General features: G+C 34.4%; 3 protein-coding genes across 4 annotated transcripts; 1 reads left to right on the forward strand and 2 right to left on the reverse strand.

Annotated features, from left to right (window-relative positions):
* Window positions 1–3: 3 nt before the first annotated feature.
* LOC106164649 (very-long-chain enoyl-CoA reductase) lies at window positions 4–6,251 on the reverse strand. 2 transcript variants are annotated; one of them, XM_013542631.2, is made up of 12 exons: window positions 6,103–6,251; window positions 5,195–5,245; window positions 3,372–3,423; window positions 3,108–3,152; window positions 2,819–2,922; window positions 2,441–2,553; window positions 2,059–2,164; window positions 1,853–1,925; window positions 1,623–1,666; window positions 1,216–1,273; window positions 744–878; window positions 4–460 (listed from the first exon to the last, which is right to left on the reverse strand). In XM_013542631.2, the coding sequence occupies exons 1-12, from the start codon at window positions 6,238–6,240 to the stop codon at window positions 333–335; spliced, it is 1,047 nt and encodes a 348-aa protein (XP_013398085.2). In that variant the 5' UTR covers window positions 6,241–6,251; the 3' UTR covers window positions 4–332. The 2 variants fall into 2 exon arrangements, with proteins under 2 accessions (XP_013398085.2, XP_086872103.1); XM_087015977.1 differs by lacking the exon at window positions 6,103–6,251 and adding an exon at window positions 5,793–5,828.
* Window positions 6,252–6,429: 178 nt separating this feature from the next.
* On the forward strand, window positions 6,430–8,639 carry LOC106166598 (dnaJ homolog subfamily B member 4). Its single transcript, XM_013542629.3, has 2 exons — window positions 6,430–7,451; window positions 7,779–8,639. The coding sequence occupies exons 1-2, from the start codon at window positions 6,627–6,629 to the stop codon at window positions 8,004–8,006; spliced, it is 1,053 nt and encodes a 350-aa protein (XP_013398083.2). The 5' UTR covers window positions 6,430–6,626; the 3' UTR covers window positions 8,007–8,639.
* Window positions 8,640–10,960: 2,321 nt separating this feature from the next.
* On the reverse strand, window positions 10,961–19,019 carry LOC106164637 (DNA repair and recombination protein RAD54-like). The gene is made up of 20 exons (XM_013542611.3): window positions 18,857–19,019; window positions 18,651–18,731; window positions 17,653–17,763; window positions 17,237–17,297; window positions 16,920–17,055; window positions 16,701–16,770; window positions 16,338–16,463; window positions 16,043–16,111; window positions 15,589–15,682; window positions 15,283–15,407; window positions 14,905–15,055; window positions 14,630–14,736; window positions 14,321–14,393; window positions 13,897–14,058; window positions 13,657–13,767; window positions 13,312–13,435; window positions 13,040–13,118; window positions 12,652–12,831; window positions 12,219–12,382; window positions 10,961–11,752 (listed from the first exon to the last, which is right to left on the reverse strand). The coding sequence occupies exons 1-20, from the start codon at window positions 18,857–18,859 to the stop codon at window positions 11,551–11,553; spliced, it is 2,229 nt and encodes a 742-aa protein (XP_013398065.2). The 5' UTR covers window positions 18,860–19,019; the 3' UTR covers window positions 10,961–11,550.
* Between the last annotated feature and the right edge of the window lie 7 nt (window positions 19,020–19,026).

The raw sequence follows: 19,026 nt of genomic DNA on the forward strand, positions 1-19,026 counted from the left end.
AGCTTTATGATTGTATGTACTAATTTATTTAACAAAATTACATAACAAAACATGTAATTTTAATGTTAAATTTCACCCTTAGCATTTATCACAGTTCCTTTGCTTTAAACAATGCAAAGAAATACACATTAATCAAATTACCACCAGGCATTACTTCATCTCCGATTTAAGCAATCTACATTGTATACGTCACTGATAGAATTGTAAATGTCACCTTCATAGAAAACTGATCAGTTCTACATAATCATTAAACATTCACAAAAAGATACATCTTTTACAGGTCCCCTGATTGTGACTAGTTTGATTCAGTAACATTTCTTTAATTCTAAAAATTAAAGCAAGAATGGAATGATTGGCTTCCTTCCCCGTGGGTAGTCTTTGAATTCTCTTTTGTAGTTGCGGTGCTTCCCCATGGCCCACACTGTCATCTGATAAAACCCAGCAGCAGTGAACAGTAGGGCTATAAAAGCAAAAGATATGGGGTCATAGATATAATTCAATGGTTCAATTTTTTTGACAAAAACATAAGTACCAAGCTTTACATTTCATTGATTAAAAAACAAACTGTGTACAAAAAATCAAATTTAATTGTGATTTCCCAATTGATTAAATTATATAAGACATAAATCCTGGATGTTGTCGATGAGCAAAAACATAGCAAATGCATATTATCTTTGTTTTTTTGTAATTGTCCTCAGACATCCAAATGGAACTACAAATTTTCTGACATAACATATTCTTACCTGGTAGACACTGAGTCATAACTGAAAAGCTAATCCATGCCCCAACTTCATATGTGTAGTTAGGACAAGATACCCAAGTAAACAGCCAGGTGAAGGGATTTACTGTGGGTTTTGGAATCTTTCTTTCTTTAGAACCTATGGGAAAATGTTACAGATATTTACTGTTTACGTATATTTTTTATCAATATGAAATGTGATAAAATAAATAAATAACTAAAAATGAACTGTGAAGAAATTTTTTTTTTTGCTTCTTTACTAGTAAAAAAAAATACTCAAGGAACTAAAAAAATTCCCTACCCCATGTACACAGCCTCTGCTCCTTAACAAACTTATCATTTTACATGGAGCAAATCTTTAAAAATTGTTAAAATGGAAATAGATGCAATATGCAATGGTCCTTTGACTTGAAAATGTAGCCTCGAAATCTTAATTATCATATATAAATATTTTTGAAAAATGAAGATCATCTTACCTGCAGGCCGCAAGTTTCTAAATGCAATGTGAATGGAGAAGTTGCCCAGTTCATTAAACTGAAAACATACCACTTGAATTAAATTAAGTTCATCAGAACTGTAAATTTTAAGAAATAATATAAAACTGAAATTTAAAAAATGCATATCAAGTTTAACATCCTTTTAAACTTAAATAAAAAACAAAAGAAATGTTAATTGCAGCATACTATGTTCAGATTAAGAAAGAGGTTCATCTTAATTATTTTAATAAGTATGCAGTTTTAAGAATAAATCCATGTAATCATTTATTCTTCATCTACTGGCAGTTTTGTTACCTGTGGAAAAGAATTAACAGCCATATATATATATCAGTCATACTGAAGTCATTTATGTTGCACTGTCCATTTTACATAACGATGGCACTTACTATAAAAGCTGCAAGGCCTCCATATAACTGAATGGCACCATATGCTAAAAGACAGCAAGATCATAGCATAAATAATTAAAAACACAGTTATTTGACACCATTAACATTATGTTTTTCTAATTCAGTAAAATAAATAAAGAGTTATAATTTTTCATATGTCATTCTTAGAGTAATTTTACATTATTTTCTTTGTTTAAGGCTTACTCATTTTAAGTTATTTTTCTACTCACATGGAGGGGTATACAAAGGATGATTTATGAAATATGCAACAAAAGCAGCAAAGCCCCAGTAGTAGGAGGAATTCTGGAACAATGAAAAAAAAAAACATCATTAACCACATATGCATATATCTTGTCCCATAACCTATCCCAGCTTAATCAGAGTTTAGATATTTTCCTGTAAAATGTGATAATTTAGTTTGTATAAAATGCCGTACCTTGCAGATGTTGAGTATTGGCATGGTGGCATGGGAGAACCTGTGCACAAAGACAGTTTCCAACAATCTTTTGGCATAGTGAAAGGTCCAACAGGCAGCTGCAATGCTGCAAGGAAAAAGCATTCAGTACATTTATATTACATTTTTATGAAATATGAACTATATGACATAAACAATTGCCTGTCTACAAGTAAGAGTCTTTAGAAAGATGTACAATGTGCATGACGCTATATAAAACAGTGTTTGATACACATAAACATTCTGCACCATACATGTCCATTAATCTTTTTAAAAATATACAAATGCTGAAGTAATGGTTTGCACTACAAGGCCACGTTATATGCATTTTCTACAATAACAGCTTCTAAAACTACAGGCTTACTTTACTGCTTCTGCTCTTGGTTTTGATGCTGCACTTGCTCCATAAATGATGGCAGGTCTGATATAGAACAGCAGGTAAATGACGAGGGGTCCAGCATACTCGGTCAAAAATACCTTTAAAGATATGTCATACAATATTTGTCAGTTATTGACTCCATTATTTGTGATATACTTTAAGAGAAGTGAAACATAGAGCAATAAAGCATAGAATACTGAGAAAACTAAGTGATTCGGATAATATTTTGTACAAGTACAAAGAAATACCACTGACTTCCTTTAAAAAAAGCAACCATTCTGTATTGCATCGATTTGATGATACCTAATTATATTTTTACTGCTCATCTTTAATGCATTGAAAGAAATGTACATCTCTACTTACTGTGGTCCATCCAACTTGTGGACCAAGGTCTTTGAAGTACAGTTTTCCTCCACTTGTAATGTTCAAAGCCTTCAAAGTAGCTTCATCTTTCAACATCTTGCCCTCTTTAAAAGTGAAATTGTTTAAAAGAATTTTTTTAAATCCATAACAATATTATGATATAGAAAACCAACTTTTTTGTATTTAAATTAATTCTCAATAACTGTAAAAGATTAATAAATAGTGTATTTTAGTAAACAGGATATATCTTGCCTTTACCTGCAAAGAAAACCATGTATAAAACACTTACTTTGTTCAAGTCTGAAGGACTGTCTATCAGGATAGAGGTGTTTTTCTAAAAAGGCAAGAAACCATTCATATAAAATGTATTCTAATACATAGAGTATAATCTTCAACATTTATAAAGATGTTATCATGTATAAATCAACAAGATATTAAATTACAGTTTTCATATTTATCTTCTGAAATAAAAACTATGGATATTTGGATAATGAATGATATGAATGATACTTTTGTTGAGCATGTATTTTAAGACATAATGTTCAAAACTCACTGAGCTTCCTAAATTCATTTTTCACATCTAAAATTGTAGAACCTGGAGACAGCTAAAAAAAGAAGCAAATTCTCTCATTACTTTCAGTGAAATAAGGCTTAGTGTTCACATTTCTAAACTTTAAGAGAGTAAACATACAAAACTTCAAAGATATGTGCTTTCATACAAATAAGAAAAGTGAGATTTGGTTTAGCACACAATGTCCTGTAAATGATACACTAGGTATGCTACAGAATATTTTTTGGAAATAGTTCAGGATTTCTAATGATTTTTCTATGGTGTAGACTTTTCCAAACCTAGGCCACACTTTTTAATTTTTATGGATGACATCCTGCGCGCGCACCGATTTTCGTCCGTTCTCCAAAAAAAAAAAAAAAAAAAAAAAAAAAATCCCCCCCCCCCCCCAAAGAAGTCGGTTGTCGCAAACGTCGATATTGAATTTGCCGGAAAATGCAATCGGCAATCCTCGGCTAATTCCGCAAGCTCCATACTGTCATTGTCGACTGCGGAGACATCCGAGTAGTTCCAAGTGCGGAAAATGAGCTTTCTGCACATGCGTATTATCACCACGTGGAAATATGGCCGCTTTGCCGTCAAATTATCTCTAGCATTAATTTCAAAATACACGACAATTAAAGTCATAAAGAGAACGGGGGCCGTCGTTTTGGATTGGTTTGCCATTGATATTGGACATGGAGATATCAACTTTTTACAATTATACGAAAGGCTGGCAGCGGCCGGCGATCATCGCCCGGAAAATTTCAGTGACATTCTGTCCAAAGCAGCACATACCAGGGTTTTTTTTTGTAGCGAAAAAAAGGGTCGACAAGAGCGTCGTGGTATTTGGTGGATTGAAGGTCGGACAGGCCACCCGATATATGGCTGCTACGTGTGAGTCGAAGTAGACAAAATGGCATCGTGCGAAATTACCTTTTTTAGATTTGGTAGTAGGAAGCATAGGCCTATCTTTGCTTCATTTTTTATTTTTTTTTATAATTCTTTGAAGTGTTCACAATGCTTTAATTTTTTGAGAGTACAAATAAAGACACGCTGTTTATTTGATATTTGTTTTATTGATTGCTATACCATGCATAATGCATGAAAAAACCTTAAATAGATTTGGTAATATGCAGCATATATATTCATGACTTTTTACCTTTCTACGAAGTAGGCCCTATTCACAATGCTTTAATATTTTGAGAGCATGGATAAAAACATGTTGTTAGTTTGATACATGTTTCTGCGGTAAATTAGTGTTTCCAGCTGTGTACTGACGGCATAACTTTTCTTAAGCAGTTTTTTTTTGGGGGGGGGGGAATTTTTTTTTGCGCCCGCTCGCACCGATTTTGGGGTCCCCAGAGGATGTCATCCATAAAAATAAAAAAGTGTGGCCCTACCAAATTAAACCAAATCCATTTATTCGGAGTCAAATAAAGTCATGGTCACTTGTAGCCCAATATCTTAATCCCATTTTGGTGTTTTAAACTGTACACAGTAAAAATCTTTGACCTGTCACCTCTAACACAACAAGCACACTTCAGGTGGAAATGAGATTGATTGGTGCCAATAAAGATCAAGAGATGATCAATTTTTTACATTGGAATTGAAAAAGACTTATGCTTGTTATTAATCAAGTACAGGTTGTAAATGAACAGCTTCAAGAAAGTGTAAGGGTTGAGCCAATGTCCAAACTGTAGTTGGTCTACATACTTTATTTGCAGTTTATGCCAAGGCACCTTGGCTGATGCAAATTATGGAAGATATGTTACTAACCTTTAAAGGCGTAATGAAAAGCAAATTTGCACATAACTCATCATACTTACCCCTGTTACCTTCCCTAGGCTTTTTCCAGATTTTGCATGAAGTACTTCGATCTGCAAAAATATTATATCAAATCTTAGTATTTCTCATATCAACAAAATTTGGTGGTTATACTATAATCCAATATTAAATACACATCCAGAAATCAATAACACAGGTGAATATTAAACAAAAAAATAACTATAATGTCATAATAAAGGGAAACACTTAATAACACTGAGTAACACTTACATAATTGTCAACAAATAAGAATGAGATGTTAAGGTGATTCAAAATAAAAGATTAGGTAATTTTTAAGTATCTGACCCCCTTCAATGCCCCCTTCAATGCCATTTAGTTATGTGGTGACTTTTTTCAAATTCTCTGCTATTCAATTAAATAGTTTAGGCTATTAACTTACTGATTTTCAATGTTTTTACAGCAAAATTTCACTTTTTGGCCAATGATATTACAGATATCGGTATTTCAGAAATTTTCAAAGCCTGCAATCTCAAAATATTTGAATGGGCTTGAAGTTTCTTGTAATTTTTAAACATAAAAAAATGTGATAATTTTATTAACTTTTGACTGACTTTATTTTAACTGGTTCAAAATACATACACCAATCTTAATTTTATGCATTTTTGTAGGATTGTGTGGGATAACGAAGTCGTTTTCTGTTTAAAATCTTCATTAACTTATCGAGGTGTCAACTGAGAGTGGGCCTGTCCACAAACTTGGCGTAAGCAAAAGGAAGACAAATATGGCGTTGACTAATCACAGATGACATATCGTTGTCGGAGATTCCACTTGAATTTGAAACAAATTACGTAATGAAGGAAGAGAAACATGACAGTTGATTAGTCATATGTCATTAATGACAAGGTGCTACTAATGGGAAACCCCCAGACTGCCGTGACGCATAGCAAACCTCCATTATTCTTGAATAATCCACTGTAATAGCACTCTGACCCGTGTCGGCGTTAATACCTCGGCAATGACCTAGATATAGTTTGATAGGTGTCGTAAACAGCAGAGAGGACAAGTACGTTAACAATAAGTTTTCCATTTCATTTGAATCTAATTTTTTGCCTGTATGTCACTAACCAATCTATAATATTATTTTATGCACGTCATTTCGACCATCAATCGAGGGTTAATCATTCAAGAATGTATATTTTACGAAAAAATATATCTTTAGCTTTTCTTGTGTAGTCTGCCATCTTTCCATGATTCATCATGACAACTAGGTCATTAGTGACGTAGAGGTTCTAGAGGATTCCCGAAAACCCTGGGCGTAGATGTATCTCGACTTTCTTTGGTATAAGAAGTGACAGTCAGTTGATCGGCGTCAGAACTACCGAACAGAAGCTAGTTGGCATTTAGCGAAGGCAATCAACGTTTATCAAATATTGGACACTGTTTTAAGGCTAAAATTTGGTGAAAACCCATGATATGACGATGGGGAAAGATTACTACCAAATCCTAGGCGTTGCTAAAGGTGCGACTGACGATGAGATTAAGAAGGCATACCGAAAAATGGCTCTAAAATACCACCCGGACAAAAACAAGTCACCAGGAGCTGAAGAAAAATTTAAGGAGATAGGTGAAGCGTATGAGGTTTTGAGTGACAAAAGCCGCCGTGAAATTTATGACAAATATGGAGAAGAAGGGTTGAAAGCTGGGGCTGGAGGTGGAGGCGGTGGAGGTGGAGGTGCAAATTATTCCTACACCTTCCACGATCCACGGGATACGTTCAAGATGTTCTTCGGGGACGAAGATCCATTTGCGTCGTTCTTTTCGTTCAGCGGTGGGCCTGGTGGAGGAACTCGTACTTTCACTACAACATTCACTGGTAACCCAGGCCAGGGTGGCTTTGAGCCTATGGACACGGATGATCCTTTCAGCTCCTTCATGGGTGCGGGTCATGGTATGCCCGGCGGCCGCGGTGGAGGCAGAAGGAAACGCCAGGATCCTCCTATAGTATATGACTTGCAGGTATCTCTTGATGAAGTAAACAATGGTGCCTCCAAAAAGATGAAAATCACTCGCAAAGTTGTGAATTCAGACGGTTCTGCAAGGAGAGAGGATAAGATTTTATCAATTGACATTAAGAAAGGATGGAAAGCAGGAACAAAAATAACTTTTGCGAAAGAGGGGGACCAAACGCCAAATAATATACCTGCAGACATTGTATTTGTAATTAAAGACAAACCTCATCCAATGTTTAAGAGAGATGGCCAAGATCTGTTGTACAAACAAACTATAACACTGAAACAGGTAAGAAGATGTGTCATAATCTACTTTTACTTAGGTGCATTTTCAAACTCCAATTCTGTGTTCAGCTTGCCTATGACAATTTCATAATAGTTAAAAGTATGAAAACTATGAAATTTAATGGAAGCAAAATATATCACAAAATTTACTGTTGACACGTGAATTTAGACTATTCCAAATTGACTTGGGACTCACTGTCATGTTATTTAACATTTAATTTGAGATTATACCTTCGAAATTAGATTCTAAAGCAATTTAATGAAAAATGGCTTGATTGAAATTCATATTTGTATGAATACATGTTTACACCTATTTAATATTTCTTTTCAGGCTTTGATTGGATGTACTATACAAGTGCCAACACTGGATAATACAACAGTTCCACTGAGTATTCGAGAAGTCATCAAACCAGGGGTAAAGAAAAGAATCCATGGATTAGGACTACCTCTACCGAAAAATCCAACCAAGAAGGGGGATATGATAGTGGAGTTTGACATCAAATTTCCAGACACGATACCTGAAGCTGCCAAAGAAATGCTTCAGAATTGTTTACCGTGATTTTCCATTGTGGTAAATTGAATTTGAATTCAGTAGATCATGGACGGTGAATATGAAGTTCTGTGTTAATGAGAGGAAGTCCAATAAATGCGAGAACATTTTGCTTGGTCACAATACAAGGACAATTGTCCTTACTTGCAAACTTGTTTTAGTCAGAGACGAATAGACCAAAGAATTATGAACAGGTGCAGAAGCATTAAATGCATGGTTCAAGATTTTGATATTTTTTAGACAAGTTATAAAAACGTTTAAAGGAAAATGACCACTTTTCTTGGACATTCTAGAATGATCGTGAAATGTTCATTCAGACTTAATTGTATTTCTTGTTAATCCCCTATGATATATATTTTTGCAATGTTTTAAGCTGGTTATGTAAATGGTTGTCCTTTTAATGGAGAAATACCTAGTGGTTCAGCCAGCGGTATCCTAGCTTGTAATTTTATTTACCTAATGTAAATATGTACATATTTCATTTTTTTTATCAACGGAATGGTTGATTCATATGTTAAAATGTATGTAATAAGCCTTTGTGTTGCTAGTATAAAACTGTTATAAAAATTCCAATTTGAAGTTATTTCTTAACCTGCTGTGCAGGTTGGCCTTGATGGAATTGAAATAAAAAATTGATATCTAGTTGATTAATTTTTAGTTTTTGCTTACCATTGAATTTTAATTTTTATTTTAATGAAAAGACCTGCATGGTGGATCTTCATGACTGGGATAAAAAGTACAAATTTTCTTAGTTTTACTAGAGCATTGTAAAGCACTTGGATGGTATAAAGAACCCAGATGTTGAAAACGACAGACGTGTTAAAGCTTTCTAAAACCAAAGGAATGTAACCAGTATGCAAAGGATTCTTTAATGTTATACAGTATTAAATAATTTAATGGACCCTGGAAATAAAAAAGTAGAAAAAGCCTAGGCTTTTAAAGGCTAGGCTACATTGATTTGTTTTCAAGTACAATTTTTTGAGAATGCATGAAGAATGCTTGAAAAGCAATACCATGGTACCTCCTTTGATTGAGCAAGAAGATTAAACTCTGCATGCTTGAATTCAGTCTCGTGCACTAAATATGGAATAAAACCATGAAATATCCTCCACACTCTTAAATGGGTGCATCATAAAAGGCAGGATGTAGTGGGGAGCTGCTCACTGATTACATTACAGGTAAACGTGGAGAGGGCTAGTCCCTGCCGAGGAATTTTGGCATCTGTCCAAGAGATGCAAGATGGCTACATTTCACACCTGAACTTTTTACCAGTCAAGTAATCTTCCTGAACCAGATGGGAAACTTGCTGAGCACTATCAACATCAGATGGGATTAAATGAAAAACTCCCATAACCAATATTACTTCCAAGTGCAGCATATTAAAGTATTTTAATCTTCATTATAAAGCATCACTGGGGGGAAAAACATGATTCCCTTTTGGAATTCCAGTTTGAGAAGCATGGTTTTACTGGTAACCTTGACCAATTTTAAACTTTGCAGATTTTTAACTTTCAAAATATGAATCTGCTTATTTTTTCATCCACTTTAAATGGGGCGATTTCCTTTTCTTCGTTACTCTTTCATTGATTCAGTGAAAGATATTTTTAGACAAGTGCACATGGTGCATGTCAAGTAGAGCAGAGAGATATATAAACATTTCCTTCCACTGGGCAAATATTTTGGTGTGCCTGCACCTTACAAAGAATCAGCAATATGACATATGGCATGATGATGACTTATAAGGTTAGAATTTATCCTTTCCAGTCTTGCAGCAATAATTTTCATAAATATTTTACTACAAGTAAATCAGTGACAGTTGAAATCTAACTTGTGGAAAGTAAAAATTCAAGCAGCTGGTTTAAAAAGTGAAAAGCAAAATTTTCCTCACACTAGCCTAAGTGGATGTTATACCTTAGCAAAGGTAAAAATAGTAATGGAAAAAAGTGAAACCATCAAAACATTTTCCTGCATGTTAATCAGTAAAAGTGGGAATCAAAAGATGGGGGAAGTAAAAATTCAAGCAGCTGGTTTAAAAAGTGAAAAGCAAAATTTTTTGCTCACACTAGCCTAAGTGGTGGTTATACCTATGCAAAGGAAAAAATAGTAATGGAAAAAAAGGGAAACCATCAAAACATTTGTTAAAAGTGGGAATCAAAAGATGTGGGAAGTAAAAATTCAAGCAGACAGATTAATAAGTGAAAAGAAAAATTTCCTCACAATAGCCTAAGTGGTGGTCATAACTATGCAAAGGAATGGATAGTAATGGAAAAAAGAGAAACCATTAAAACATTTTTTCCATATAGATATAAGAGAAACATCATATAAAGAACTGAAACACTGGGAAAACCTCCACCTGGGCTTACATACTGGAGTGACTCATATGGCCTGACCTGGTTTAACCTGTTGTACTCCATCATCTCATCATCCCTGGTTATTCACATCAGGTACATCTCAGACAAGAGAGCACAGGTCAACCAATTAACAACATTTACAAACTTGACAAGCAACATTACTCTACATGTATAGTCACAATATTTTCCTGAAGTGCATTATTTAAACAGCCTAGGTAAAAAGAGGCTCAGTTAGTTTTCCATGCATTGGTCTGAAATGCAATCCTCCCCCATTTATCTCTATAAGAATTAGGAATGTATGACCTACATGTGCATCGTTTTCCATATAACTGCTGTTTTACCAGGCAATTTATATGGATCGTTTTATAGCCTCTCCTGTGCAGAGAACTCTGGGCGATTCATTTGTGGACATTAATCACCATAGCATTACTTACTCCTAATATCAAAAGAAAGCTGCACCAAGGACTTAACAATTACTTTGCACTGATGTGGCTGTTGGGCGTTAGAGTACATGACTAAAGCTTACTCGACTTGCCTGGACGCTTTTTATATCACACATCATGTCATCATATTATGGCCTTTGAAGGCATTGGGTCTTAAATAGGCCAAAACTTTTAAAAAATAAAACTTTATTACACCCAAGTTAAGTATACAAACAAAACAAATCCATGGCTTGTAAGAAAGAGCACCTGATCTTTACTTAAAATGACTTTTTAATTCCCAAATACTTGAGGTCATTATAATGAAGAAAAAATATTCTATGGAGAAGTATAAAATGTAGTACAAGACCACAGTGAAAGGAGTGTAACCAGTGGTACTGTAATGTACATTAATCAACATGCACTACAGCAGCAGGTACATGACAGCTAACACAATCAACAATCTAGGTGGTCACTAACACAATGAATTTCTTATGAGCTATTAAATGAAGAATGCAGACAAAAAAAAAGCTGTAACAATGTTAGGATGGCATCAAGATGCCATGAAATAATATGTATTACATATAGTTACATCCTGTGTAATTTCTGCAGCAAAAAATGAAAAAAAAAAAAAAAATGAACTCTAATCTGTCTTTTGATATGTTTTAAAACATGCATTAATTTCTCCTGAAGAGAAACCTAGTCTTTCTCCTAGAAAAACGTTCATGTGCATATTTCACTACTCCCAACTGGTTGTTACAACCAATGATGGCCTTTTGTTGGCTATACAGTTTTTCTTTGCTCCTCATGTGACCTGTGATGAAATACAAAAGTTACAGCACTTTCCCAAGCACCTTTGAGAATTGGGTCCACTATGCCCTTCTTATCTGCACAATGGTTCCATTGGGATAAGTCACTATTGCAGTCACTGTCAACTGGGGGGGCCTTGACTTGTATCCTGTTCACACAACGCCTACACTTGAATCTGAAATGACACAATGTGCTACATGAATATTGATAAAATTCATGTGTCAAGGAAAACAAATGCTTACTCAATATCATTTTCATGGGCTTCAGGACCCATGCATTTGAAAATGACAATACCTTCTATGCCTAAAAAGCACTGCCATTCTTAAAAATCAAACTTATCAAATTCACAAAATGCTTGTTTAGATGTACAGTGCTCAATGTTTATAATAAACCAAGAAATGCATAAACGAGAGTAATTCATACTCAGCAAATGTGATCTACAGAACAAATTAAATATTGAAGTATAAACATACATGTTATAGTCTTGTTAAAATTGATGTAAAATGCCTGTATTCCCCCTCCTCCAACTTCCTAGCTAGCAGATGAGTGAGAGTTAAACAGCAAAGTATCACAAAGTTTATTCTCTATCTCAAGCAACCTTTTCATCTGGCACTGGAAAAAGAATAAAGTAGTCAACTTACTTGTCATGCGTGTCACTAATAGTGTCCTCATTCAATTTAAACAGCTCCCTCAAGTCTCCCAAGCTGAAGTGTCTCTCCACATCTTCTTCATTGTCGACAACGCAGCTGCTCAGGGCTTTCTTATGTGCTTGTCTTTGGAATATCTTTTCTTCTATTGTCCCAGTCTGAGAGAAGAAACATGAAATAAATATAAAACATTCATCTGACAAATTAAACTAGTAACATTAAATGAGTTTTAATCTACATATGTATGCCTTCATTTGAAAACCACAATCAAAGTAAAATGTCAAACAAAGCAAATAACAATATTATTTTAGAAGTATGCCATAAACCATAAGTTTACGTTAAAAAGCTTAATAAACAGAACTATGACATTTGGCAATACTGAGATACCCAAAAAGAATGTCAAATGTTCATCTCTTGGTGCACTTACAGCTATAAGTCTGTAAATGTAACACTGTTTCTTTTGTCCATCTCTCCAGACCCTGGCCATAGCCTGGTCATCATTGGCTGGGTTCCAGTCTGGGTCAAACATTACCAGGCGGTTAGCACCTATGAGGTTGAGTCCACATCCACCAGCCTTGCTGCTGAGCATAAAGACAAATTCTGGGCTCTGAAAAAGTACAGAGAAACTTTTTTTATTTCAGGAGTATGCAGTACATGTTTCATAGGAGTGATCTGCATCAAATAATATACATGGTAACTGCCCTTTTGAAGATGTAGTGGTCTGATGCATATATACTAAAATTTAAAAGATAACTTCATAAAGTCAAATATTTTCATTTGCATTTACTGACGAAATCAAAACCCAGAAAACTTACAGCTGGGTTGTTGAACTTTTCTACCACTTTAGCCCTCTTTTTGATGGACATTGTACCATCCAGTCTAACATATAAATAACTGAAATGTGAAAAAAAAAATATACATATTTATACACATATACATCTCAAGGCTTCATTACCTATGGTAGACCTATGCTACATCAAGTCACTGCATTTTTTTCATACACAAGGCAATTTCAGAGAAAATCCATCTGGCCCAATTTAATTGCACTGAATTATTAATGGAAATCTGTGCAAGTCTGTTCACCTACCCTCTCTGCCTGCAGAGCCTCTCAAACAGATCCAGTGTCTGGGTGTAGTTTGATACCAGAACAATTTTATCGTCAGTTGAAGTTTTGATCATTGCAAGCAAATAATCAAGAACCTGGAACTTTCCTGTGAATGAGATTGCTAAGAGTTTAAAGCCAAAAAACTTACTTCAGTTAGCTATTATAGTTCAAAATTATCACGTTTGATTTTTAAACATTCCACCTTCATCAAACTAATTATACTCACATTATATTTCTGTCCACTCACTGAAAATATCATTACATAAAATAACAATATATATGCTCATAATAATATCAAGCAAAATTAACAGCAAGTTTTCCACACACCTGAGATTTGCGGTTTCAGCACCTTTGGATTGTAACCATCAGGAAATAAATCCATAGCACCTTCAAAGCCATCTTCACCTTCTGCACATTTGTCATAGATTAAATCTGGATCTGAAAGAAATATAATGATATATAAAACAATAGGACATACCACATTTGTTTGCATGTTTTTCTTTCATTTATAAACTGCTAATGCCATATTACTATTTATAGTAGAGAAAAAGCAAAATGACTACTTACGATTGCACAACTTCTTCAGCTGAGTAATGGAGGACAATGATGACAGTGTTGCCTTGCCATCTTTGGCACACAATTTTTCACATTCTGCTGCCTTGGATGTCACAAACAGTTGATACAATGCTGACTGGAGGGGAGTGAGTTTGCAGCAAACCACTTGTTCAACTAAAACACAGGTTTTACATTCAATAAAATCTAAATCTCCTTTGAACTGAATCTATAAGATGTCTGAAAGACTAAAAAACATAGCAAATGTCTAGAACATTTAAAGAAAAGTAGGTTTGTTTTTGATGTAAATACCATTTCTGTGCAGAAACAATAAGGTTATTCAATACCAAGTATGAAGACCTGTAAATAGAATCATATTATATCATTCACCATTTTCATAAAGTAAAAACAGTATATCTAATAAGTATAAAATATTTACTTTTGACTGGGAGATACTTGGTAAGCAGTGCCTGTGTTCTTCTTATTATACATCTATTTACAATGGTTGCAAGCTGAAAAAATACACAACGTCAATAAAATAATTGTATTGTATCCAACTTTTAAAGCAATAAAAAACACCACATCGTAAAATGAGCTCAACCAATGACTAATATGGTGCACTTTTACCTTCTAGAAAATCTTTGCTCAATGTCTAAATGGGTGAACCTTTACTCCCTGTCAAGTGCTTCCTCAAACTTATCTTTTCTATTCACAACTGATGTTTTTTTAATCTATTAAAAACATATACCTCTTGTAGCTTTTCTTGACCTCTTTTATGTGCCTCATCAGTTGCATCTGCATCTCTTCCACGCAAGATAGGAGTTTCAAACTTTTTCTTGAATTCTTGTGCAGTACCTACATCATCATTAGTGCACTTAAAATATGTGGCTTAGTCTTGGTGCATACAAGGATTGTCCATGAAAAGACAGTATCATTAAAATTTAACTGAAATTCTTGTATGATGCATCAATAATAAGAACATCTAAGTACATTTTTCAGTACTATTCCTGTTTTTCAACTTACCTAAAATTCCACCATTCACAAAATGAACCAGACTGAAATACTCCAGCAAATCATTCTGTATGGGTGTTCCTGACAGCAGTATTCTTTTCTTCGCATTCAGGGCATTTAAGGCAGAGTAGGTCTGATTCTCAGAATTTTTCAACCTATGACCCTGAAAAAAAAAAAAAAAAAAAAAAAAAACATTACACCAGTCCATATAAAAGACTCAGATCCTGTTTGATATATCACTTCTTGGAAAAAAAAAAAGAGCAGCCAAAACTTGTAGCTTGTACAGACAGCAATATCATATAAAAATGTCTGACATCCAAAGTTTTCTTGATATGAAATTACAGCTTATAATCTATTAATTCTTTCAAGCAAATAAAATAACTTTCTTACTTCATCACAAATGACAAGCCCCACTTCTCCTTGATGTAAAACAGAGGCATGCAGGCGGAAAGTTTCATAAGAAATAATGAGTATTGGAAATGGGTTTCTCTTTCCTTGCTGCTGCATGTATTGCACTAGAATATGTAAAAAAAGTAACTTGATTACATATTTTTTAACTGATAACAAATTAAACATAGTGATCTAAATTCTAGCAAACATGAAAGGAAAAAAATAAATAGTATACTAATCAACAGCGTAACCATTACTGTTTGAAATAATTTCATCAAATCAATGAAATGTTTACAAATACTTTACCTAGATTTCTATCTATATCTTCCTTTGATCCAGAATCTATGGCAAGAGCATTAACTTTTCCAGGTAACCATTTGCTGATTTCATTGTACCAATTCTGGACAACAAACAAAATAACTGTCGAAAGAACGGATCTCATTTCTATAAACAAGAAAGATTTCCCCACATATTTGTATAAAAGACCTCAATTTATTTATTTGGTTGCACAGTTGGCATCTTTTGAATTCATCATCAATCCACTGCAACATATTTTAATTCACAGCTTTATCTCTCATAAGTTTTAAATTAAAATATAAATTTACTGATTTTTAATAAAGCAAAACACATATTAGAACTCCACTGTAAACAATTTAACAATATTTCAAGTATTTTCAGTTAGCCACTAAAAAGCATTTCTCATGTTTCTGACACAATTCCAAATAAACAGTCCATTGTCTGAAGGCAGTAAGAGCATTACCTTAACTAAACTACTTGGAGAGACTACTATGGCTTTACTAATGGCAGGTTTAGCATCTGGACTTTGACGCTGAAAAATATAACCATATGTAAATACATAAAGACTTAAATAGCACACAACAGAATGCTTTTAGTTGAAGAAAAATTTTCTATATCATGCTGAAGTTAAAAAACAAACATAACTTGCATTTTTCCTTCCTGAATGAAGTTAAGTTTCATCTGTTGCTTTGAGATGACTTTAAAAAACATTATGCACAGGTATATTAGAAACCAACATATAACATATCATTGTTTACCAACAAAGTCCAAAGGAGTGTGATACACTGCAGAGTTTTCCCCAGACCCATCTCATCAGCCATGATACAACCAAAGCTCCCTGGAATCTGCTCCCCAGTGACACAATCATACATAAACTTAACACCCTGAAATAGCATCCATGGAAAAAGAATTTATAGCTGTTCAGCTCATTGTGAGATATTCCGTGAGAGTTAATCAAAATCATCTGAAATATTTCGAAAAAAATCACATTATAAAACATCTCACCTGCAAAAAACTGTACACATACATGCATTATATTTTTTTCACGGTTAACAAGTCAGCAACTTAACAAGATTGACATGGTCCATATATGACATTTTGCATAATAATCATGAACATACCTCTCTCTGATGTGGCCTTAAAACTTTACACAAAGCTGGATCCACTACAACATGAACTGGTTGTTTTTCTCTAAAATGCAAAAAAAATGTGGTTTTGAACGAATAAAGCCCTTGTATTGGAACACTGATCATAAAAAATACTTTTAAATAATAAATTATGTAGTTTTTCCTTTTCTGACTGACATTTCTACCCCACCTCCTTCATTTCCAAACACTTACACATCTGATTTAAGTTGGTCATGAGCACTCAGTTCCGGAGGAGAGTATAGTACTAATGCTCCCTCTTCAAATGGGTCATGCAGTGCTCTCCTTGCTCCTTGTCTTCTAACTCCAAGGGCACGATTGAAGACAGAGCCTACAGTACCACAAATATGAAAGGCATTAATATCTGTAAACTGAAATACTGTAAAGTATATGATCTTTAACTTGTGACTGAGTTAATAATACAAATATAACCTCTCATTTGATTATATATATCCAAATGGAGGAATAGACATTCAATCTGTCTCTACGTTAGGGGATACAAGACATCTTACCCTGATAATTTGGAATTGGGATCTTAAATGGTTTTGACAGTATCTTTTTGATAAGAGCCTCCTGCAAAATATAAGATGTATCATATGATACAATGACAACATATCAAATGTAAGATTGTGCTTATGAACCCACAACGTATGTGAAAAGATCTGAATAGCCATTTTCTAAAGTAGCTTGCATATTGTACATAGAAATTTATCATGTGAAGTAATCAATCTCATATTTACACTCTCACTGAGATTAAAACTTACCAGTAAACTATTAATAGGCTACAGGGTTTAACACTGATAGTCCACATAATTTGTTCATCTGATAATTTCATCTAAAGACTAAGCACGATATTTGGAGGAGTTGTGGATATCAATCAATTATACTCGACATATTATCATTATTTTACAGCATTATGAAGGCCTACATGTGCAGTGGAATCTGTCACCAGTGATCTGTTCACAAGTGGTAATAATGGTTTCCTGAAGGGGGAAGTATAGTCTACTTGATCTGGGTTCACCCTCAGCTTCTTTCCTCCCTAAGGAAATATAAAGAAATAAAAATTCCACAATTATAGAACTCCGCTTGGCAATCACCACAGTACATTATATATAATACTTACATTGTGTTTAGCACAAGGGTTCTATAAGTCGCATGATAGGATCCTATTTCCTCTCACTGTGCACTACTTTTTTGTAGTCCCCTAGGGAATGCACTAATTGTTGAATATGCTAAAGAACTACAGGAGTGCAACATAAATTTGGATGATCCAATGCACAAAAATTACAAGCTTTTGTATGGTTAAAAAGAATTGGACAAGTGACATTTTTTAATGAAAAATTAATTTTTTGGTAGGAGAATGGATAGCACATGACAAGCTAGGTTTAGAGGGCACTTCCAATTTCTAAGAAACTGTTCACAATGAATTTTGTCGACCCAGTAAAAGTGCACGGGACTCTTGCTGAATGCAGTTTGAGGTCCCATTCAGAATGGATGATCCGAGTACTTACTGATCCGCAAACTTAGTATGGCCAACCACAGATCAAAAGCGATGCTGCTGATATCTGATGGTCTCCCCGCCTCTACATGCGCCGTTGTTGCAGGGACCTAGAAATTAAACCTCTCCCTAATGCCAAGAGGCTTGTTAGTCTGTAATCTGACTGCCTTCAGTGAGAGTCCGTGCAGAGTTGGTGCACAGTAGCTAGGATGACACAATTCATTGTGAACAGTCTCTTATACTCTTCATTTCCTGTAGAGCAAGTTGCTGATGACTAGGAGTGCAAAACACAATAAACAGACCTCTACAGCCATTATGATCCACACTGAATATATTACTAGAAAATGTTAAGAAGAATAAAAAGATGAAATGCACTCAAGAGACACCAATAAAATTGAAAAAGATAATAAAAGATTATCTTGAGTAACCTGGTTAGGAGTCCATTCACCATCTTCATCGGTCTTTCTCTTCACACCAGGTGTGAGCTGGCTGGGTGCTAAGCTTCTCCTCTGCAAAAAAATCATTCATCGAACAGTGAATAGCACAATAACATTTCTTGATAAGTAAAACAAGACGTATAAATCTACTAGTCTACAGTACAAACGGACCATTTAGTAGTAAAATGATATCTTACCATCTTCCTAAAAGTATCACTTGTAACATTACGCTTTATGGCTAGAGTCCATAACAAAGAAACGCTACGAAATATCAGTAGTTTTCATTGCTATCATTCGAATACAGCGCCATTTTGGTGAAATAAAGATCTTGACACTTGGAAGCGAGGTCACCAATGGCATCGCGAAT

Source organism: Lingula anatina, chromosome 1 (assembly GCF_051362555.1).
Source record: "Lingula anatina isolate TDL-2025a chromosome 1, LinAna3.0, whole genome shotgun sequence".
NCBI classification, from domain to species: domain Eukaryota; kingdom Metazoa; phylum Brachiopoda; class Lingulata; order Lingulida; family Lingulidae; genus Lingula; species Lingula anatina.

Excerpts from the sequence above, each read along its gene's own strand:
- LOC106164649 (XM_013542631.2), bottom strand. The coding sequence starts at position 6,240 with ATGGAAAACTTATTGTTAACGTACTTGTCCTCTCTGCTGTTTACGACA. Across the intron at positions 5,246-6,102 it reads ATTATTCAAGAATAATGGAG|ATCGAAGTACTTCATGCAAA; the intron begins GTTTGCTATGCG and ends ATATTTTTGCAG. Across the intron at positions 2,554-2,818 it reads CACAAGTTGGATGGACCACA|GTATTTTTGACCGAGTATGC; the intron begins GTAAGTAGAGAT and ends ATATCTTTAAAG.
- LOC106166598 (XM_013542629.3), top strand. The coding sequence starts at position 6,627 with ATGACGATGGGGAAAGATTACTACCAAATCCTAGGCGTTGCTAAAGGT. Across the intron at positions 7,452-7,778 it reads AAACTATAACACTGAAACAG|GCTTTGATTGGATGTACTAT; the intron begins GTAAGAAGATGT and ends ATTTCTTTTCAG.
- LOC106164637 (XM_013542611.3), bottom strand. Across the intron at positions 15,056-15,282 it reads GGCTTGTCATTTGTGATGAA|GGTCATAGGTTGAAAAATTC; the intron begins GTAAGAAAGTTA and ends TTTTTTTTTCAG. Across the intron at positions 14,394-14,629 it reads GTCAAGAAAAGCTACAAGAG|CTTGCAACCATTGTAAATAG; the intron begins GTATATGTTTTT and ends GTATTTTTTCAG.